The 20,052-nt window shown below is 32.9% G+C and overlaps 1 protein-coding gene across 33 annotated transcripts in view; it reads right to left on the bottom strand.

Moving 5' to 3' along the window:
* Positions 1-3,867: 3,867 nt before the first annotated feature.
* Positions 3,868-20,052, bottom strand: part of ZNF644 (zinc finger protein 644) — a 124,495-nt gene continuing 108,310 nt past the window's right edge. For all 33 annotated transcript variants that reach the window (XM_082382917.1, XM_082382933.1, XM_082382941.1 and 30 more), the window contains 2 exons: positions 7,836-7,938; positions 3,868-7,089 (listed from right to left, as the gene is read on the bottom strand). In XM_082382917.1, the coding sequence (XP_082239043.1) occupies positions 6,897-7,089; positions 7,836-7,938 (296 nt within the window). In that variant the 3' untranslated portion in view covers positions 3,868-6,896. The remainder of the gene's footprint in view (positions 7,090-7,835; positions 7,939-20,052) is intronic.

Genomic DNA, 20,052 nt, shown 5'->3' with positions numbered 1-20,052 from the left:
ATCTACAACACATATAACCTAAGAATTAGAGGAATTCCTAAGTGTCAATAAGAAACAAGACAGATACTCCAATACAAAAAAATGGGCAATTTGTCAAGGCATTTCTCAAAAGAGGAAATCTAAGTGGCCAATAAGCAAACATAAGAAAGGATAATCAATCTGATAGAAATCAGGGGAATGTAAATTAAATTCACAATGAAATATCATTAACACTCACCAACTGGCAAAAATTTAAGTCTGACAACAGTATTAGTGAAGGTAGGAACAAAAACTCTTATGAACTCCATGTGGGAGTACAAATGTGTACAATCATCTTGGAAAACAGTTTGTCCTTGTCTAAGAGGCATATGTTCTATGAAAAAAAATTCTACTCCTTGGCATGTACCCTAGAGAAACTTGCAGATGTTTAAAAGACAGACAAGAATGTTCATAGCTCCACAGCTCTTAAAAGCCAAAAAACAACCAAATGATGACAACCCAAATGTTTATCAACAATAAACGTGAATAATTAAATGGTGTCATATATAGATATGCAATAATATACAACAATGAAAACGAATAAACTATAGCTATGGGAAAAACAGAGATGAAATGCAAAGATAACATTAACCAAAGGGGACAAGTCACGAAAGAATACTTGTGGTATAATTCCATTTCTGTAAAATACAAAAACAGGCAAAACTGAACTATATGCATTCCTAGGAAGTCAAACTTAAAAACAGCCAACAAACGATTATTAGAAAAGTCAGAATAATGGTAATGGGAGGGAGAGAATTTAACTGGGGTGGAGAACATGGAGGTTTCTGGGGGTTCTGGCAATGTTCTACATTCTGTTCTTGTAGTAATTACAATATTTCTTTAAATGGTAACATGTTTATGAACTTCACCTCAAAAAATAATCTGGCAAGAAGCAATCTGTGCAGGCTTTAAAAATTTGGGGTATTTATACTATTTAAGAAAATTTGGCCTATTAGACTAACAATTCAGCTTTCCAAATTCAACTTAAAATGTGTAGTTGAGTAATCAACTTTGACTTGTGATTTTTAAGTAAAAATGTTACTAAGTTATACGAGGCATTGAAATATTCATGAGACTTCAAGGTTCTACACATTTATTAAGAGTTTAATCTACTGTATTTATAAGAGATATTTATATACTTCAGAAGGTCTTAAATCAGGGTACTGAGATTCTCAAAATAGAAACAATATAATGACTTTATAAATGAAGTTTAAAATTTTTTTTTGAAGTTTTAAATTGTAAATGGGACTAAACATTATCTAAAAGCTCCTTAAAGTATTTGCTGAAATTTTCCAAACTCATCAATAGAAAAATAAAATTCCAGAGGCTGACCTTAATAGCTTAAGAAAGAACCAACTCTCTAGGTTTATATCTTTAAAAAAACAAATAATAATCTTTTCTACCAATTTGTTCAGAAGAAGCAAAATAATTCACACTGTCTCTTCTCTCTACCATATAAAAACAGAAAACCTGTGCCAGAAGATTTTTGGGAATTTGCCTAGAATTATAATAAAAAATATAAACCATCTGACAGTTGATACGGCAACACATAATACTTTTAAAGTAGCTATTCTTTACTTTTTGGGGAGGAAGAGCCGTCACGGCCCATTCTGAGTATCTGAGAAGTGCTATGGAACTCACAGAAGAATGCATATTGATATACAAACAAACTTTTGGAATAAATAATAGTCAAAGATCTCTTGAAAGATGACAAAGTATAAAGGCACTTATACTCTCTATTATACCACTGGTGAATTACAAAATCAAAGTTGAAGTTATTTTAGACACATCATCTAGTAAAACATGTTCATATGTATTTTTATTATTTTAAATCAGAAAGTTAATGCCTTTGTGATAAAAAATTCACTTACTTTGTTTTCATTTGTCACTTAAAGATGAACAAGATACTACTTTTTATCTACTAAACAAGCGAAGTTTTAAAAATACACTGGCAAGGACGAAAGGAATTGTAAGCCACTCTCATAAGCTGCAGGTAGGAGCATAAAGTTATAATGGCCTCCCTGTATAACAATTTGGAAGTTCATATATAAAGCCTCAGATGTGTGAGTGATATCCAACTCTTTAATCTACCAATTCTACTACTAGAAATTCATCCTAACAAAATAATTTTGGATGTGTACAATGTACTGCAAGAATGTTCGTCAAAAGCATTCTTTATAATACCAAAATCCTAGAGACAACATAAAATGATCAACAATGGAGGTGTAAATAATATGTGGTACAATGGAACATTATGCAAAAATTTAAAGTATATTTAAGAATAATATTTAGTGGTATGAAAATGCTTGTGGATCTACAGCTAAGAGAATAAAGGGTTAATTTCTACACAGCATGATCTTGTGTTTTTTTAAAAAGGAAAAGTCTATAAAATAGAAAAACAAGACTAGAATAGAAATACGACAAATTTTTACTGTGGAGGAAGTCCATGTATTTTTTCTTGTCTAAAACTTTAATAACAAGGAAAAACCCTAGTAATTATTTATTAGATTATATCCCACTCTTTGTTCATCTTGACCTCTGACTTAATTTAAGAATGAGGTATCAATTCTGTAAGTTTTACTTGTTACTGTTGTTTACACCTAAGCAATTAAGAGTATTATTCAATTATTTGTAATCAAAGTAATCAAGAAAAACGAAGGCTGTACCTATGTCTATAATGTAGGCTAAAGAATCGAGAAATTAAAGTTACAAGCTATTGACTAAAGATCAATAACTGAACTTGACTGGCCCTCAGAATAAGAAAACAAGTTCCCATTTTTGCAATAAATTGGATAGCTACCTTCCATACCAGGGGTGAATGCTTAATTATTGTCCATGGTTTGAAATATCATTGATGCTGACTAGTTTTTGTCACACAGAGGCTTTACATCTAGTGTGATATAATAGAAAATAGTATTTGGTCTTTGTCCCTGGTCCCTGGCATACATCTCCTAAAACGCTTGCAATCTCCAGAGCGATGAGAGTGTCTTTCATATGCTAATGATGTGACTGGTGGCTGGGGGCCCCCAGATAGCTTCAGGATGGGAGTGGGTCACCAGAGAGACCAAGGCATGATTAGAGGGTTGGAGTTTTTTGTCCCGCTACCCTGCCGAAACCTCCAGGGAAAGGAAAGGAGCTAGAGATTGAGTTAATCACCAATGGCCAATTATTTAATTAATTATGCCTACATAATGAAACCTCCATAATAATCCCCTAAGGGATGGGCTTCTGGGTTGGTGAACACATCAAGGTGCTGGGAGGGTGGCGCACCCAGAGAAAGCATGGAAGCTCCATGCCACCTCTTTCCCAGCATACCTTGCCCTATGCATCTCCTCCATTTCACTGTTCCTGAGTTATGTTCTTTATAATAAACTGTTAAAGTCAAGTATTTTTCTGAGTTCTCTGAGCCATTCTAGCAAATTACTGAACCTGAAGAGTGGGTTGTGGCAACCTTTGATTTATAGCCAGTTGATCACAAGTATGGGTGACCTGATACTTGTGAGTGGCATCTCAAGTGTGGGCAGTCTTGTGGGACTGAGCCCTTTAACCCATGGAGTCTGACGCTAACTCCAGGTAGTTAATGTCAGAATTGACTTGAACTGTTGGACACCCAACTGGTGTCTGGAGAATCAGAGAACTGGTTGTTGTTGGTGGAAAATGCTCAAGATTGAGTATTCAAAGGTTAGTCTATACAATGCAGCACTTAAATTTCAAATAAACTTGGGAAAATGGGATACTGGGATAAATTATAATATATTACATTCATAACTATGTCGAAACAATAAGAGAAACATCACAAGCTGTTAAAAATAAATGTGTTTCAGAATGAAGGTCATACACAGTCACACATAATGATGCAGATAAACTGTATTCAGTACTCCATCGTGACAAATGTACCCAAAATAGGAATTGACAAAAACTACCAGAATGTAATAAAGATCATATACAAAAAGAAAAAAAAAAGTAAATGTGTTTGAGTCATAATACCACAGGTGATTTTCCCCATTTTTTACTTTTTCATTTTCTTAATATTTCTAAAATGAGCATATATTACAATTTCTTAGTGAAGAAAACAAATCAAAGCTATATTTTGGACCAGTATGTTTTAACTGTATAGTCCCTGAGAGGTTATGTGTATGTCCTTAAAAAAACTTTGTCTAATTAAATTACTACTGAAAAACTATCATTCCCTCTAACCCATAACTAAGCATGTGAAATCTAAAATAGAGACATTAGCTATGCCATGGTTCTAATATATTCTAAAGAAGCATAGTGGAAAATACTACTTTTGAAGAAGTTAACTTTTTTGTCTTGATGCTATTAAATAAATCAATGCTTTTAACAAGATTTTTTAAAAAAGAAAAAGAAGCTCAAATACAAAAGAGGCTCAAACATCTTAGGCAATAATAAAGGAATTATAAAAGAAAATTCAGCAATACTGAATATTGAATTAGCGCATGTTTTAACATGAAACTCTATCATGTAACTTAAGACAATATTTTATAATTTTCTTCCAGTGGAAGCCAAATGAAAATATATCATTAACTTTCTAGTTGCCAAATAAAAGACAAACTTTGCTCCCTAAGAAATTTTTAAAATTTTGTAACCCAAATATCTTTATTATGAAAAATGTTCTCTGTTTAATTTACTTTTCAGGAATCCCTCTAGCTTACTGTTTCCAATTTGAATTATTGTATTTTGATGATTTAATTCTTTTTATATCCAGAAGGAGAAATATTGTTTTAAAAATAGTTTAACATAAAAAATGTAATCTAGGTTTGCTTACGAAATCTGTGGTCAAACTACCTACTTATATTCCTACATCTTGATAGTTGGCTTAATTAAATCAAAGAACTATAAACATTAGAGTTGAAAGGGGCTCTAGTGATTACTAGTTTTCCCACCAGGAATCTTTTTTTTCCCCTTAATTTCTGAACTCTACTTGCTATGTAGTAGTATGACTTCCAATGAAAAAAATATATTCTATTTAAATATAGAATATATTTATATCAATGAAACTTATTCAGTAAGAGAATACTGGTATACACAGACTTGATATATTTTCAGTCAAAAGTTAAGAAATTTGATGTTTTAGTTAGACTCACCATTATAGAGAAGCAAACAGTTTCTATGAGGCCTTTGGAAAAATGAGAATAACTTACAAGTACTTTTCCCTTATCTAGTAACCCAGGGATCAGGAGACCATTGGTTGCGAATGATCCATTTCGTCCAATTTCCTAATTTTACATATAAAGTACGTGAATAAAGTAACCTGCTGAGTATAAACAACATAAACCAAATGAAACACAACTTCAAGTGGACCATTTCCACCAGTGATAAAAATAAGAAATGTTTCACACTATAGACATTATAATTTTCTTTAAGTCTTTTTTTATTTAGAGATTTTTCTGGTAAGGAGATATACCATAGGAAAGCAATTTCACTGGCAGTGAGGTATGTATATACTCTACCAAAATACTCCTTATTTTAACTGCTTTTAACTTTATTTACATACGAAGAAAAGTATCAATGCATATCCTTGTTTCAACTATAGTATTAGCCATACTACATGAAATAAAATGAAATGGTGCTTGCATACAAAAACTGTTGTTTGTAAAGGAATCTAATTTCAGATTAAAAGCATTAATTTGCTTTTGGAAAGCGTTTAAAAGGAGAATCACAATTGATCATGACCAAGACATCTGCACCATATTTTCCATTCCTCACAGCACATTTATTTCAGTAATTCCATTATGTCGGTTCTTAGCATGAGCATAGTGTTACATGATTTTCGTACATATAATCACATCCAAAACGAGTTCTAAAATTTAAATTGTAAACATTCTCATCATATGTAGAAATATTTCAATTGGTGTATTAAGTTTTGCTAACTGATCAAATTTGGAGGAGAATATAAATGAGAAAGCCTATTCTAAACTGTGTAGTGAGCATTGTTTATTAATTACATTTCTACAATGTTAAATAAAGTAAGAGGCAAACCTGTCCTGTAAGCATGTCAAATTTTAGGTAAAACATTAAAAAGAAACAAATCTGTTAACAAAAGGATGTCTTGCAATAAAGAACATTAGATTTTTAAAATCTATTATGATACAAAAATGTAAAGGGTAAATAGCATCTTTGTTGACAAAGTAGGAGGTAGCATGGATGCACCACTTTATTGTCTGAGAAATGCAACTGGAGTAAAGAATATTTCCTTACCACGAATAATTTCCAGGACTATGTACATATTTCTTTTAGAAATACTTGTTTAAACAAATCTCCCTCCACTTTTTAGTATAAAAAAAACCGTTCCATGTGATTTTAAAAAAACACTTACACATCTAGATAGAATAGTACTCTGCCCTATTTGAGTGAACAGTCTCAAACTATGAAGTACATGATATTTAATGCCCTAAGTTGAGTAAATTTAGTTAGCGGTTCCTGGTATTATACAAAACACTAAATATATACAAACAAAATATAATATCTTAATTTTCAATGCAAGTCTTGTGGGGAATAAACAGAACCTTGATTCTGGTAACACTGCAGAAAACATAATTTTCCAATAAGTCTGTCTAAGTATCCATGTGCAACAGTTTATTAATGACTGCTTACGTGTACTGATCTATCATTGAGTGAACACAGTTAACTGACAAGACGTAGTAAACCTCAGAAACACATCTCCCATCCTATACAAAATATAGAGACTACTTACTGTTTGAAGCACTCAATTTGCTCTGATGTCACTGTCATTCACTTTTCCCCATTTTCCTGCTTTAGCATTTATAAACGGATAATTTAATGTGGCTTTAAAAAAAAGACAAAGAATTTCAAATTTACATCCAATTCAAATCTGCTATTTAAAAGGTTTTCTTGTTCTATGAAGCTGCTTCTGCCATTAGTAGAGAAAATGAAGTTTCTGTAATGGAGGCAGGCTTTTTGAGTAGTGATGTGACTTCCACCATGCCAGCTCCAGTCCGTGGAAGATTAGCGTTTACAATGTGTCGTTGTAAGTGCTTAATCCAGTCTTCCTGAACAGACAATGGTCCACGAAAGACTAGGCCACAAAACCTAGAGAAGAAGTTGATAACAGTTCTCTTAACATGACCAATTCCCTTTACTTAAAACCAATTCCCACAAAATCCATAAACACAGGAGCAAACTTTACTCTATAATGGAGATAGTACTTGACAATAGTTTCTAAACACCTATAAAGTCAAAATGATTTAATACAATATCAAAACTGCCAATTCATAATAACTCCACTAATATTTGTAGAGATGGGAACATTACTATTAGGTTAAAATTAATTAAAAGGTCTTAATATCTACACATCTTAATATATTTAAAACAACTCTTAATTCCAAAATGCACTATTCTTTTCAAAAGACCACTCCCCAATTCAGAATTCCTTAAACTGCATGAAGATGAGTATGGAAGGTATGAATGAGTTTGTATAGCTACACTTAGAAGTATGAGTGGAGAGAAAATATATTCCCAATAAGCAGGAACTCAAGACAATTAAAAAAGTATCAGATTAAACCAAACAAACCACACAAATAAAACACAACAAAAACAAAAGCACTTTTACAAATCACAGTATCTTAGCTAATGTAAAAACCTTGATTCATTAGTTGTTGAAGTATAGCATATTATGAGCCATATAAGATTTTAAGTTTGTCTCCAAAAGTTCATTTGTTACTTGATTTTTGAGAATGCACCTTCTGCCACAAACTAAAAATCCCGAATAAAATAGCTAATATGTCTCAAAGCAAAATCTGAAGAAACTGAGCAGATTTGGCAATATAGGCATATACCTGCATCGGAGAATGTAAACCTCGTCAGCACCATGAGGTAATGTTAGCATTTTCTTCTTGCTTCCGGATCTTGACCTTGATTTCTTTTGTTTACAATCTAAAGCTAAAAAAGGGAAGAAAAAGACTTAACATTTCTTATATATTCCAAGTATATATACATACTATATTTCTAGGGAGGTCAGACCGTCTAAATCAAGTTAGAAAAAGTCTGTATTCATTTGTATTCCCTAAAGCATGCACTAACTTGCAGCTGGTTCTCTAACAGCAGTAATATTATCAGCATACACTCTTCCTGTACTCCTTTTTCAAATAATGCTTTACCATATCAAACTAGAACTGAGAAAATGTAACTAAAATAACTTGAAATTACTAAATTGGTCAATTATTACAGCAATGTAATCTTTCCTCTTATGATCATATATATACATTAACATCTGGTTAAATCTTATTTCCAGGAAAACTATAACCTTTTATGTGAGATCATTAAGTATGCATTTGATTACTTCTCCATTAATCAGATCTCACATGCTTTGAAAACAGTAAAAAGTTCAATGAAGAATCAATTTTATATACCAATTCACTTTGAATTTTATAATAATAAATAGCTCTTAAAATTATATGCTAGCCCTACATTTGAAAGGGCAAACAATGCTCAACTTTCATTTTTAAACTCAATCTGTATTGCATACACAAACACATGTTTTATTTTACTAGAAAACAAATGCAGATCCAGATTCCCTCACATAAGTTCATAAATGGACCAGAAGTTAAATGCTATTTGTTACGTTTTTTTTATTTTATATTTTCTCCTATAGCTTATTTTAAAAATGTGATTAAAAAGGGGAAAAAAAGATTTTTATGTTAAAGTGGATCAAAATTCTAGTGCTAACTGTTCTTGAAATTTTTCTGTTACTTGACTTTTCCTTCAATCATTTATTACAAAAAAAAAAATCTAATTTAACAAAGAAAAAAGGTATTTTTTATAGGTAGGAATAGACAGGACATAACATTTTATTCTTTGAATAAAACTACGCCATTCCTTTAGACAAAGGGATGATAGTATTCCAGGGTGCTGCTGGTCAATTAGCAGGAAGAGATGGTAAGAATTTATCTCTAGGGATCCAAGGGGGGAGGGAAACAAATGTGACAGAAGAGTTGTCCAAATGGCTTTTCTTCTGTTAACCCGTCACATGAAATCCCCTGGAGAAATTCTAGGTAAGAGAGAATAGGAACTAGCTACTCAATGATTGTGTGAAATGAACTGTTTGAAGTCTGGGTTCCAAAAGAATAGATGCTACTATTATAAAACCAATAAACATAGTTTCTTACAGTAGTCAAGTGGCAATGCTAACAGAAATGTCATATAGAAAATTAAAAACCATGAGAAGCCTAAATCTCATTCAAGCCACTGTTTTTCCCTTCCTGTCACCTGCCTCTTTAAAAGTAAAATCTAGGTCTTACAGTCTTTCTCTGTTTATCCTCAGAAGAAGAATCTAATAAGTAAAGAACTATATAGGAAGTCAAGTTAAGTATTAAAGAAGGGCTACTTCAAAGTTAAACACCAAAATCTGGAACAGAAAAATCTTACAAGGTTCTCATTAGTTAGCTCATTCAAGAGTCTGGCACATAGTAGGAACTCAACAAATACTTCTGGAGTGAAAAATAAAGAAAAACCCAGCAATTTAACCTTTGACATTTAGACAGCATATGAACAGAAATCTGTTCTACCGCTATGTAATATACACTATAGTTCCTGTAGAACACTTCTGTATCATTTGTTTAAATGAATATGTTGCTAGCAGTCACACTTAAATTCTTCACTTGGCCAGTCTAGCTTCTGTGTAGAAACTAGGTTCTTCATAACCAGTAGGAAGAATGAGGTAACGCATACTCTGTACTCAGCACTTTCTTTTTCCTAGTTGCTTTGGTGAGCAATTTGAATTTAGGTGAATTTTAAAGAAATTCATATACTAGAAGTAAAGAGTTTAAGGAACTCAAAGGGCTATGTGCTACTAGATGTCAGCTACTCTTTCCCTATCTATAAGGTAAACTACACACAATCCCTGTCTCTGTTACGTGGAACAGAGCAAGCATTTGGTACATCATGAGATTACAGATAGAATCTTACTTTGATGAGCTTGCTGGTTGTCAAAATTGCCACACTGTATTCAAATTTCCTTTTAAAATGTAAATAAATTACTGTAGGATACAAATAAAATACATTGTAACGATCCTTTAAATATTTGTTCACAGAATGCTAATGTTAGGTGTGTAAAGCAAATTGAGGGAGGACAGAGGGTGATGGGGAAGCATGCAAAAGAATGTTTTATCAGTTACAAAGCATTTAAGTTACATTTAGATGCTGTGATACTTTAAAAAATGGAACTGGAAATGTTTACTCAGAGGTATAGAAATGTTTTTGACTTTAATAGAGGGAAAAAATTTTTTTCTGACTTTTGATGCTATAAAACTCTAGAAACTCTGAAGTTTATGGCTGTTTTTATGAATGATCAGATCTAAATTTTAAGTGAGAATACCATAGTTTTTGTAGTAATTAATATTTGAAGGTATTATGACTTTGGAAAGTAGGACAACTCCGTCAGCATATGATTGAGAATCTCCAATATCCAGAGTTCCACGTAAGTTTAGGGAATCACATGAACTGGGAATCCTTGGATACTTGTCCATAAAGTTAAGATATTAAAAACCAGGGACCTCTGGTAATTACACATAAGTATCTCTGTGTCTTAATATCTCCATCATCACTTTAAAATTTCTTATCCCCTGAAATGTCATTTATTTTAGGAAGTAAAATATGAATACATTTGACAGGAATAATTTTTTCTAATATCAACATCCAACCATCACCCCTACAATACTGCCCAAAATTTTAGAAAAATCTGTAAAAAAAAAAAAAAAAAAAAAAAAAAGAATATTTAACATATTATTAACATGCAAAGGGGACATCTATATGGTAATCTCTACATGAAAAAGATGATTTACACAAAATGTTCCACTAAATGAAAAAGATGATGTACAAACATGTCTATTATACAAATGTTCTCATTTAACAGATTTTATTGTCTCTAGAGGGAAAAGCAGTTTTATTCTGGACTGTACCAGGAATTGTTAGAACATTAAAGACAACATCACTAACACAGTCAGTTTTAGTATAATGCGGCTCATCAATATTTCTGACAAATAGCCTAAGGTTTATTGAAGTTGTTTATATGAATAATCTTTCAAATAGATAACTTTATACAAAGCCTTTCTTTACAACAGAATTTTATTTGCACTTATTGGTACTGTCAAAAATCAAAACACACACATACCGTTTTTCTGTTCCAAAGTATTTTAAATCTAACATTGTTTCTATACTTGAAATTTACAAAAAATACTAGAATAGTTTTAGAAATTCTTAATTTTCTTCTCCTTGAGTATAAGTACTTCTTTAGAAATGAATAAGCCCAGTTACTCAAATTTTCCTATTTAGGGTGGCAGGAAATGTTTAAAGTGATCAATTTTAACCAGAAGACTATATAAAAAAAAACCCTCTGCAGTTATCTGATTTATAAAAGATCTACATTGCTACTGGTAGTAATATTTTACTTGTAAGAAGAATGAATTGAGCTGAGCTGTAAGGTCATATAAAAATTTTTTCAGAATACACCTTTCAGTAAAACAGCTGTTTTGATCAAATAGGAATGAGACAGAAATACAGCAGACTTATGAGCCCTCAAAAAGAACATCATACTGCTATGCTACAAAATACAACAACAACAACAAAACAACAATTGTGCCTAAAGAACTAAACTGGATCAGCAAAAAGCAATCAATAAATAATAAGACAGATACAAACTCAAATCTGCTTTCTGAGACATTAGTTTTATACATAGAAGAAAAGTAATTTACTTTGGGCTCTAACATAAGTCCTTTTGCCACTTGCACCTTTCTGCCCATTATATACAATAACTGCTTCAATGAATTTCATTTTCTTTTTAATTCACTACACAAATGACCTCAAAGAATGGAGATTTATTTCTTAAAAACATCTGAAGCCTCTATGGTAAAGAACTAACATCATAACTAAATTAACATTCACCACCAAAATATTGTTATTTGCAATCACCCTTCCCTGCCCGTTTTGTCAAAAGCCCTATTTCATCTGTTTTGTTCCTAACTGGTTGTTGGCATATTTAGGGTAAAGTCAAACTTAATATAATGGCCAGATTATACACATCCAAAGTAAGAGGCATGCTATAGCCCTACTAGAGGGAAGAAAATTTCTTCTCCATCTAGTTGGCCTGTATAAGGTGGGCATGCAATTGTAGCTATGAGCTCATTCAGGAAAACAGTAGCGATAAAAATGACATAAACAGATAAGCCAACATTCCTACCACCATTAACAAGCTGGTGATGGAGACGGTGGTCCCAGTGGCGAGGTAGGAAGAGGATGCATGTGTCCCAAGGGGTGCAGAAGTATGAGATGGATAAACAAACTCAATTCTAGTTGCTGCCATTATCCTTCAAGGTTCATAAGCCGCAAGCATATAAAAGACTGCCAACGGCATTTTCTTTCCCTCAGCCCCAACTAAGGGGGTGAGGAGAAACATGTTAGCTTGTATAAAATAGGGATGTGGGTTTGGGGAAGCCATTTGTTGAGAAGCTAAATTCTTTGTTCTTCAGTGTATACTTTCCTCTTTGCAAAAAGCGCCTGCAAGACAGACTTCGTGAGTGTTCGATCTGTGCGGTCTTACAGCGTCCCATACTCTGTCTAATGCTCTGCTGCTGCAGTCTTGATATTCCTAATAATTTTTGAACATGAGGCGCTGTATTTTCATTTTGCACTGGATCCTGCAAATTATGTAGCCAGCTCTGGGTCCTGAGTAACAACTACCCTAAATGAGAAAGGCTGCCCTCAGTTCCACCTCTTAATCTCTTGGCCCATAAAAAAAAATACCTATTAAGAGAAAAATTGTTAAATCCCACTCTCTATATAGCCCATTAAAAATGGAAAGGACGTCCCTACTCCCAACACCAGCTCTTCATTCCTACCTACACTGCCATAATCAAACCAGTCATTTTTCCCAAGATGGACACATAAAGCAGTTTAAGTAGTTTATTGTTATGAAAGCAATGTTCCCCTTCCAATCAGAATTAAACATATAGATACACAATTAACAACCTCAGAAGCATATTTTCACCATCATTTTCCCTTGATATTTTCACTCTAAAATTCGATTTTTTTTTAGTACCCTGTTACTTTCATTATTTTTGGAGTTTCCATTCTCAATAACTAAAAACAGTAACTAACCTAGAATCACAGGGCAATTATGGCAAAGTTAATTAGGTATAGCATGATTTAACATTCTACCTGGAACAGGATGAAGTGAAAAATATTTGAAAAGCAGATTTCCTTTGCTGTAAGTATTAAGTTGATGGCTTAATATTAGTCTAGAGGAGTCAGGTAGCTTGAGTTTGCCCTACAAAGTAGGAGGTTGTATTAAGGGTAGCCAACAGCTTTATGTGCTTGGTTCAGAGAAAGTTATCTACTTGGGACAAGAAAAAGTACGTATCGATACATTCAATGTCTAGAAGCCTCTGCTATTTCAAAGTAGAGGGAATGATTAGTAAAATGATACTTTGAGCATTATCAATGTGAAGGGAAAAGCTAAACATAAATATGAAACTTTATCACACATTTTTATAAACAGAAATTGGAGGCAGACTAGTTTTTTTAGGTTGCAAAAAGCTAAAAACTAACAATCCCCCAGGTACAAGTTGTTTATTGTTCAATTAAGAGTTAACAGGTACCTGTGGTATCAGGTGAGAAAAAAAAAACTTAAAATTTCTCCTTAAGGTAGGTTGGATTTGCATGTTGTTTTACTAAACACAATAGGCATTTAATATCAACCACTTTTCTAAGATGAAGACATATCTAAAATTGGAATAAACATTAAAATACATAATGGCAAATCTGCTCTAAATCACATTTGTTTAGAATCACCTGAATATAGTCACACTCCCTGCCCTCTAAAAGTGTCAGTATTTCCAAATTACCACTTCATATTTAGTAGAAGTAAATGATTGTTCCTATACAAAATTAGTTAAGTAAGGAAATGACCTTACCTAAACATTTGTTAAATTATCTTTAATATAATCATGTTCAACTTAAATTAGATAGAGTTCATAATAATCATAAGAGTAAATCTAAATATCACAAATCTATAATCCCAATAGATCTGATTTGGCTTTTTATAATTCTGAAGTATTTTTTTACATTCCAGCCAAAATCCGAACTATTAACAAACACGGTGTTGACTAGGTAATTTCTGGTTTAGCTAACTTCCAGCTAAGGCCACAATTAAATATATACGTTAAACACTGGGACAGCAAGAATTAACCTTATTCCTCAAACTCCAGACACAACAAAAAAACAGTAAATCCTACTTTTCCACTTCTTACTTAAGTGAGGGACCACCAGTCTCCAGCAAGCCATCCTCTTGCCCTAACCTCCAAAAGAGAAAATCTGTGTATTATTTTATTATTTCCATAAAGTCACTTGAAGTAGATCTGCCTACAGTTTAGGTCTGGCCAGGAACATACTTTTTTATTGTAAAATCTACTAAATTTTAATCCAGATTATAAACAGCATTCAAGAGATTCATGTCAGAACATAAATCATAACAAACACAACACTACAACTAAGGATGTAAAGATATTAGACAAGTTAAAAAAGTTCAAACATAAATATCCAGATTAAGTCAATTGTTAAAAAAACAAAACAAAACTTGAAAATTGGTAAGTAACAGAACCAACAGGAATGCTAGCGGACTAGTTAAGACTTTTATGAAAAACAAGATATTGGTCAAAAAGGATTATCAAATAGAATTCCTAAGTTGTATAACCGATGACCAGCAAAAGCAGGCATCATAAAATGTAAATATTTTATGCTACAATAGTACAAAACTCTTAGGCTCCATTCTCCCAAAAACAAACTTACTGATTGAGTAAGTGTGATTGTTTGCTTTGTTAACAGTAGATACCTAGATGATGTTGTGTTGCTAGATAAATGACAGCCAGAGAAGTAATGAAGCCCACCGTTCTCTTACCAAACACCCCAGCAGCAGACTCATTAACTCTACTGGTACAACCATCTTTCCAATAACAAGGTTTAAAACTTTGACCCATCTCCACCTCTTTCCTCTTATTCTTCTACCTCTAACTAATCTGCCAAGTTCTGCTTACTTAACTTCCATAATATTATCCAGACATTTCTATTCCTCCTTTACATTCCTATTGCCACTGTCCTGGTTCAGGACTCCTAAAATGACCTCATCTACAATTTCTCCACTTCCCCATCAACTCCTTTAACTTCTATTTAAAAAACAGTTTTAAAAGCTTCACACAAATTCTTAAAAAAAAAAAAAAAATCTTTACTGGCTCCTTCCTACAAAGTTAATTCCAGCATCATGGATTAGCATTCTAGCATTCTATGTCCTTTACCTGTCCAACTCTATTCCCTTATCTCCTACTTCCTAGTGTTTTCAATAAACTTTCCACACAGTCCCAAGTTGCTCCTTCCCAGGCATGTTCCTTCCCCACCCCTGACCCCCATCTCCATTTCAATTAACTATCTTTCAAGGTCCAAATCAGATTCTACTTCCAAAAACCTTGCTGGGCCCTGGTGTAGCTGAAAATACCTTCCTCTTCATCTGAACTTCCACGGTATTTCATGCACACTTATAATTTGGCACTTAAAATTTGTTTTGTATTAGTTATGCATATATGCGCTTCTACCATATTGTAAGTTCCAATTTATCTCTGTAATACTTAGCATAATACATAAACCACCAAGAAGCTGAAAAAAATGCTTGTTGAATTAGTGAATGAATCAGCCAATCGCTTTTCAGTATTGTGGGCAAATAGCCCAATTTTTGCTGGCATAATACAACAATTAGCATCCGTAAGCGTGACTTTAAATACTCAAATAATTAAATTATATTCAGTCTACTGTTTCTCAAGGCAAAACCAAGAATAACATTTTAGAAACACTACCATAAAAATGGTTAGGATGAAATCAACTTTGACACTAGTCTTCCATTACCCAGAAAATTTACTCAACTTGAACCATTCACTACCTTGCTAATCCTGAATAAATCACACATTACTGGGCAGATAAATACATACAGATAGACACTCTTAATGAAGAATAGTACCACATCAGTAAAAAAAAAAGAAGAATAGTACCACAGGATAAGTTATAGCCAAGAAACTACAGAAACCCATCTTTCAGTGTTATGAGAAATAGCTTTTTCAAATACAAATCTGAACACGTCATTTCTTTATTTTAAAAAATTCTTCGATGACTTCTTAAATTTTTTAGCAAGCACTCAAAGCATCAACCCCACCTTTCCGGCGTTACCATCTTCCCAAACACCTACAACTGATTCTCCCAACACCTTTTGAACTCCAAATTCCATCCCTTTATCCCACATTATGTTGTTCTCTACCTGGAATGTCCTACTTCATCTCTTCTTCTGTTTAAAACTACTCAACCTTCACGTTCAGGGTCTAGCTGAAACCTTACAAAGCTTTCTGCAACAGTACATTTGTCCTTGTCCTAACAGATCACCATCATTAAGTTTACGCAGCTGGAGTGCAGGGTCTTTATAGCCACAGAGCTAGCACAGTCCTGGTACAACAATAAACAGCTAAAACTTTTGTTGAATGAATGGAAATTTTATTTGACTACTGTTTTTATTTTTCCCTCCCACTTTAAACACTGTAAGAAACATATCAGCATGAGCTATCTTTTCTTTCTTTTTCTTTCTTTTTGAGGCCTACTTAACAAGTAGACAAACAGTAAAGGCAGCAGGAAAAAACAAACCCAACTTATTTCCCAGCTCCCCTCGAAAGGAGGCCTAGACAAAACAAACAACTTGAAATCCTAGAGCACATACAGTCAATATACTATTAATGTGTATAGTATCTTGCATAGTTCTCTAACTTTGATAGTTTTGTATGTATTGCCAATAATGCTTTCCTAAGTTCTTTAATACAGGGTCATATCTCATTATGTATCCCTCATACAGCCTAGTCTGGAGGAATTATCCAGGTATTTGGTTTAATTAGAAGCTGGTTTGCTCCATTAGAGTTTAATCATAATAAGATTGAAATTTTCTTATACTCTTTCAGGTTGAATGAATCACTATAAAAGGATGTGGTTTCTTGAAGATGCAATATTATAATATTTTAAAAGATACCACAGAAGATACTCATGAAAGGACAAGTAATACACCTTGAAAAGCTTTTGCAATACTATTTTTTTCTTTCCCTCACAGCAGAAAGAATTCCTACAGCACTTTCTACAATAAAAGAATTATTTTTCTAGTGGCTTTTATATACCCGCTCAGCACCTGGCACTGTGTTATATGTTCATTAGCACTTGTTGTTGCAGGCCCCTATGGCCAATTATACCATTAAAGCTGAAAACAGGCAAAAGATCCCATTAAGTAACACACAATCTACTATTCTGCTTAAAAGTGGATGGTATGAAAAATAAAACAATGACTTCACTAAAAAAGAATGTAGATATATTGCATTAGTGTTACTGACTGAAAGGATCTAGTATCAATTTCTTTACATTATTTTTTTCTCACTGGAAAACTCATTCTTTAATTATAATGACAAGTCTGTTGTTGTAGAACAGCAACCATCGTGCTTTACTTCCAAAATATTATCATGGAAGTATTCTGAAGATAATTAAATGAAGCCCCTCCCACATATTTGCATATGTAAAAATATTTTGTCCTGAATTAATTTTAAGTAGCTAGAAATTTCCAATTTACTTTAAATACCAAAGGTGAGCAGTTGATTGAAAAATATGATCTATAGTTAAACATTTGAATACAATGAGTAAAGAAAATTCACTTGCTGCCACAGAAGGAGTGTTATGATTTCTAAACTATTACTATTGTTGATTCTACTCAGTATCAGTTTCTAAAAGAGACACTTAAGGGGAGTGTTTTCAATCTGTGGGTAGTGACTTCTTAGTGGGTAGTAAATCAATTTACTGGGTCATGACCACTATTATTTTTAATGAAAAAGAATAAAATAGAAAATATCAGAGTGCATCATACTCAATTCAGGTGAGTGAATGAGTGAACAAGTGAGTGTGTATATGTATGAATGTGAGTTTGTATACGAGGTCAAGATGTAAAATGGAATTCCAGTAAAAACCTTGAATACCACTGTTATTTTTTTTTCTTTTTAGGAGATGACAGATTGCTATGTTACCACAGAAAAGCACTGTGCAAACATGCATTCAACTTACTGATATATTTCCTTTCACAGCATTCTCTCTACTTGGACTTCAATTATTTCCCTTTCTTTACCTGTTAAAAATTCACTGCTACTCTGACTGCAAAATATTTTTTGTTGTTCCTGATTGCAGATTAAGTTGATAGAATACACTTTGCCTTGAATAATTTTAAATATTTAAAAATTTTAATAACCAGGGTGACCCTATAATTTATTGTGCAATCCAGGACACTCGTGAAAGAGGCACTATACTCCGTCACTCTATTAATAACTTAGTAAATATACTGTTTTCTTAATACTGCCAGTATGAAAAAGATATCATTTAATTAAAATATTATTAAACACAAAAAAGCCAGCAGTTAAAATAAAAAGTCCAAAAGCATTTAATATAAATTGTATGAAATTTCTAATTTTTAATGAAAATTAATAATGTTCTTATTAGACTGTATAAAGAATCAACCAGGAAAAAGAAATCTGTGTGGGCATGTAAGACAATCCAAAGAGAACAAAACCTGAAAAAGAAGTCTTCCAATAGTGCAGTCTATATTAACTGGAATAAATTCTTGAATAAGAAGTATGTCTTGAATTTGCAATGTAGGATATAAAGTAATCCCTTTGGAACTAGACACTTTAGATAAAAATCCACTGAAAAAAAAAACCTCAGTAAAACAGCTTCATAAATGATTATCCACAACTGAAGGCACATGGAAATTATTAAACAATTCATTTGAACCTGCCCGAAGGATGATAAACTAGGTCAGCGTTGGGCAAAATTTAAATCTGTGAAGTTTATTCTTTCTTGACAATTGAACTCTGTTCCAAGTATGGCTACCTCTTCCATGTCTTTAATTCTAAAACTTTCCTACTTTCTTCATTATTTCCTTTTAGTTAAGTTAGGATTTATATCTGTGACCATATAAATTAGTTTGATGTTACACAGTTCTGGCATTTTAAGCATCTTCTAATTCTTAAAAAAAAGAGAAAGATTTCTTAGGGCTCCAGAATCCCAGTTCTGTGTTCTTTACACTTCATTTTTATTTGGCATCTCCTCTTTCTTAGTTTTCCACCAGAGGAAGGCCCCATGGATGATAAACTTCAAGGGATATGTAATGCCTACATATATAAAACCTTTTATCTGTGGATGATAAATGCGTGTTTCTGGGATGGGGCCCATAGTTTTCGTAAAAGTCTCAAAAGGGTCAGTAACCCCCCCAAAGATTGAGAACCATCACATTAGAAGTATTTGAGTCATAAGTAAATAAATATTAGAGAAACAGAGGGGCATCCTTTTCATTCTGTTCAGGCTGGCTAGAATATTTCTCTTTCTCAAAAAGCCACCAGTTCCCAGAGACGAGGGCAGGAACTGGTGGTTTCTAAGAAGGCTTGGGAGTTTATTCCATCACAGGTAACCAAGCAGGCCTTTACCATTTCATCAAGGGATATCTAAGCTTTTTCTTCCAAAGTAGGCCACATAATTAACAATTCACATGAATCAAATCTGCTTGAACTAAGAGCACAGAGGCTTTAGATCTACTTATTTTCCCTTTATATTGTCTCAGTTTTGTGATATATTTAGATTAAGGTAAGTTTTTTAAAAAATGATTTTGTATTTTAGTCATCAAAACAGCATCTACATATTCTTGAAAACTAATGCCTTTTACTCATATGAATTGATGAATCCCTTATAAACCCAGTGGAAACCTCCTGGATAATAGGTTGGGACCATTGCTTTATACCAGTGAAACTGATATGGAAGAAGAGAATAGGCATCTGGAGTTTATAAATATAATACAGATTCTCCACTTGGATAACAAAAAACAATAAAGCTGATAAAAACTTCTTACTGCCATGAATAATCAGCAAAAATATCCTTTATGTAGCTCTACTGGTCAAG

This window comes from Balaenoptera borealis (genome assembly GCF_965194805.1).
Source record: "Balaenoptera borealis genome assembly, chromosome: 1".
NCBI classification, from domain to species: Eukaryota; Metazoa; Chordata; class Mammalia; order Artiodactyla; family Balaenopteridae; genus Balaenoptera; species Balaenoptera borealis.
The sequence above is the reverse complement of the archived record's forward strand: the minus strand, read 5'-3'. Positions and strand labels throughout refer to the sequence as shown.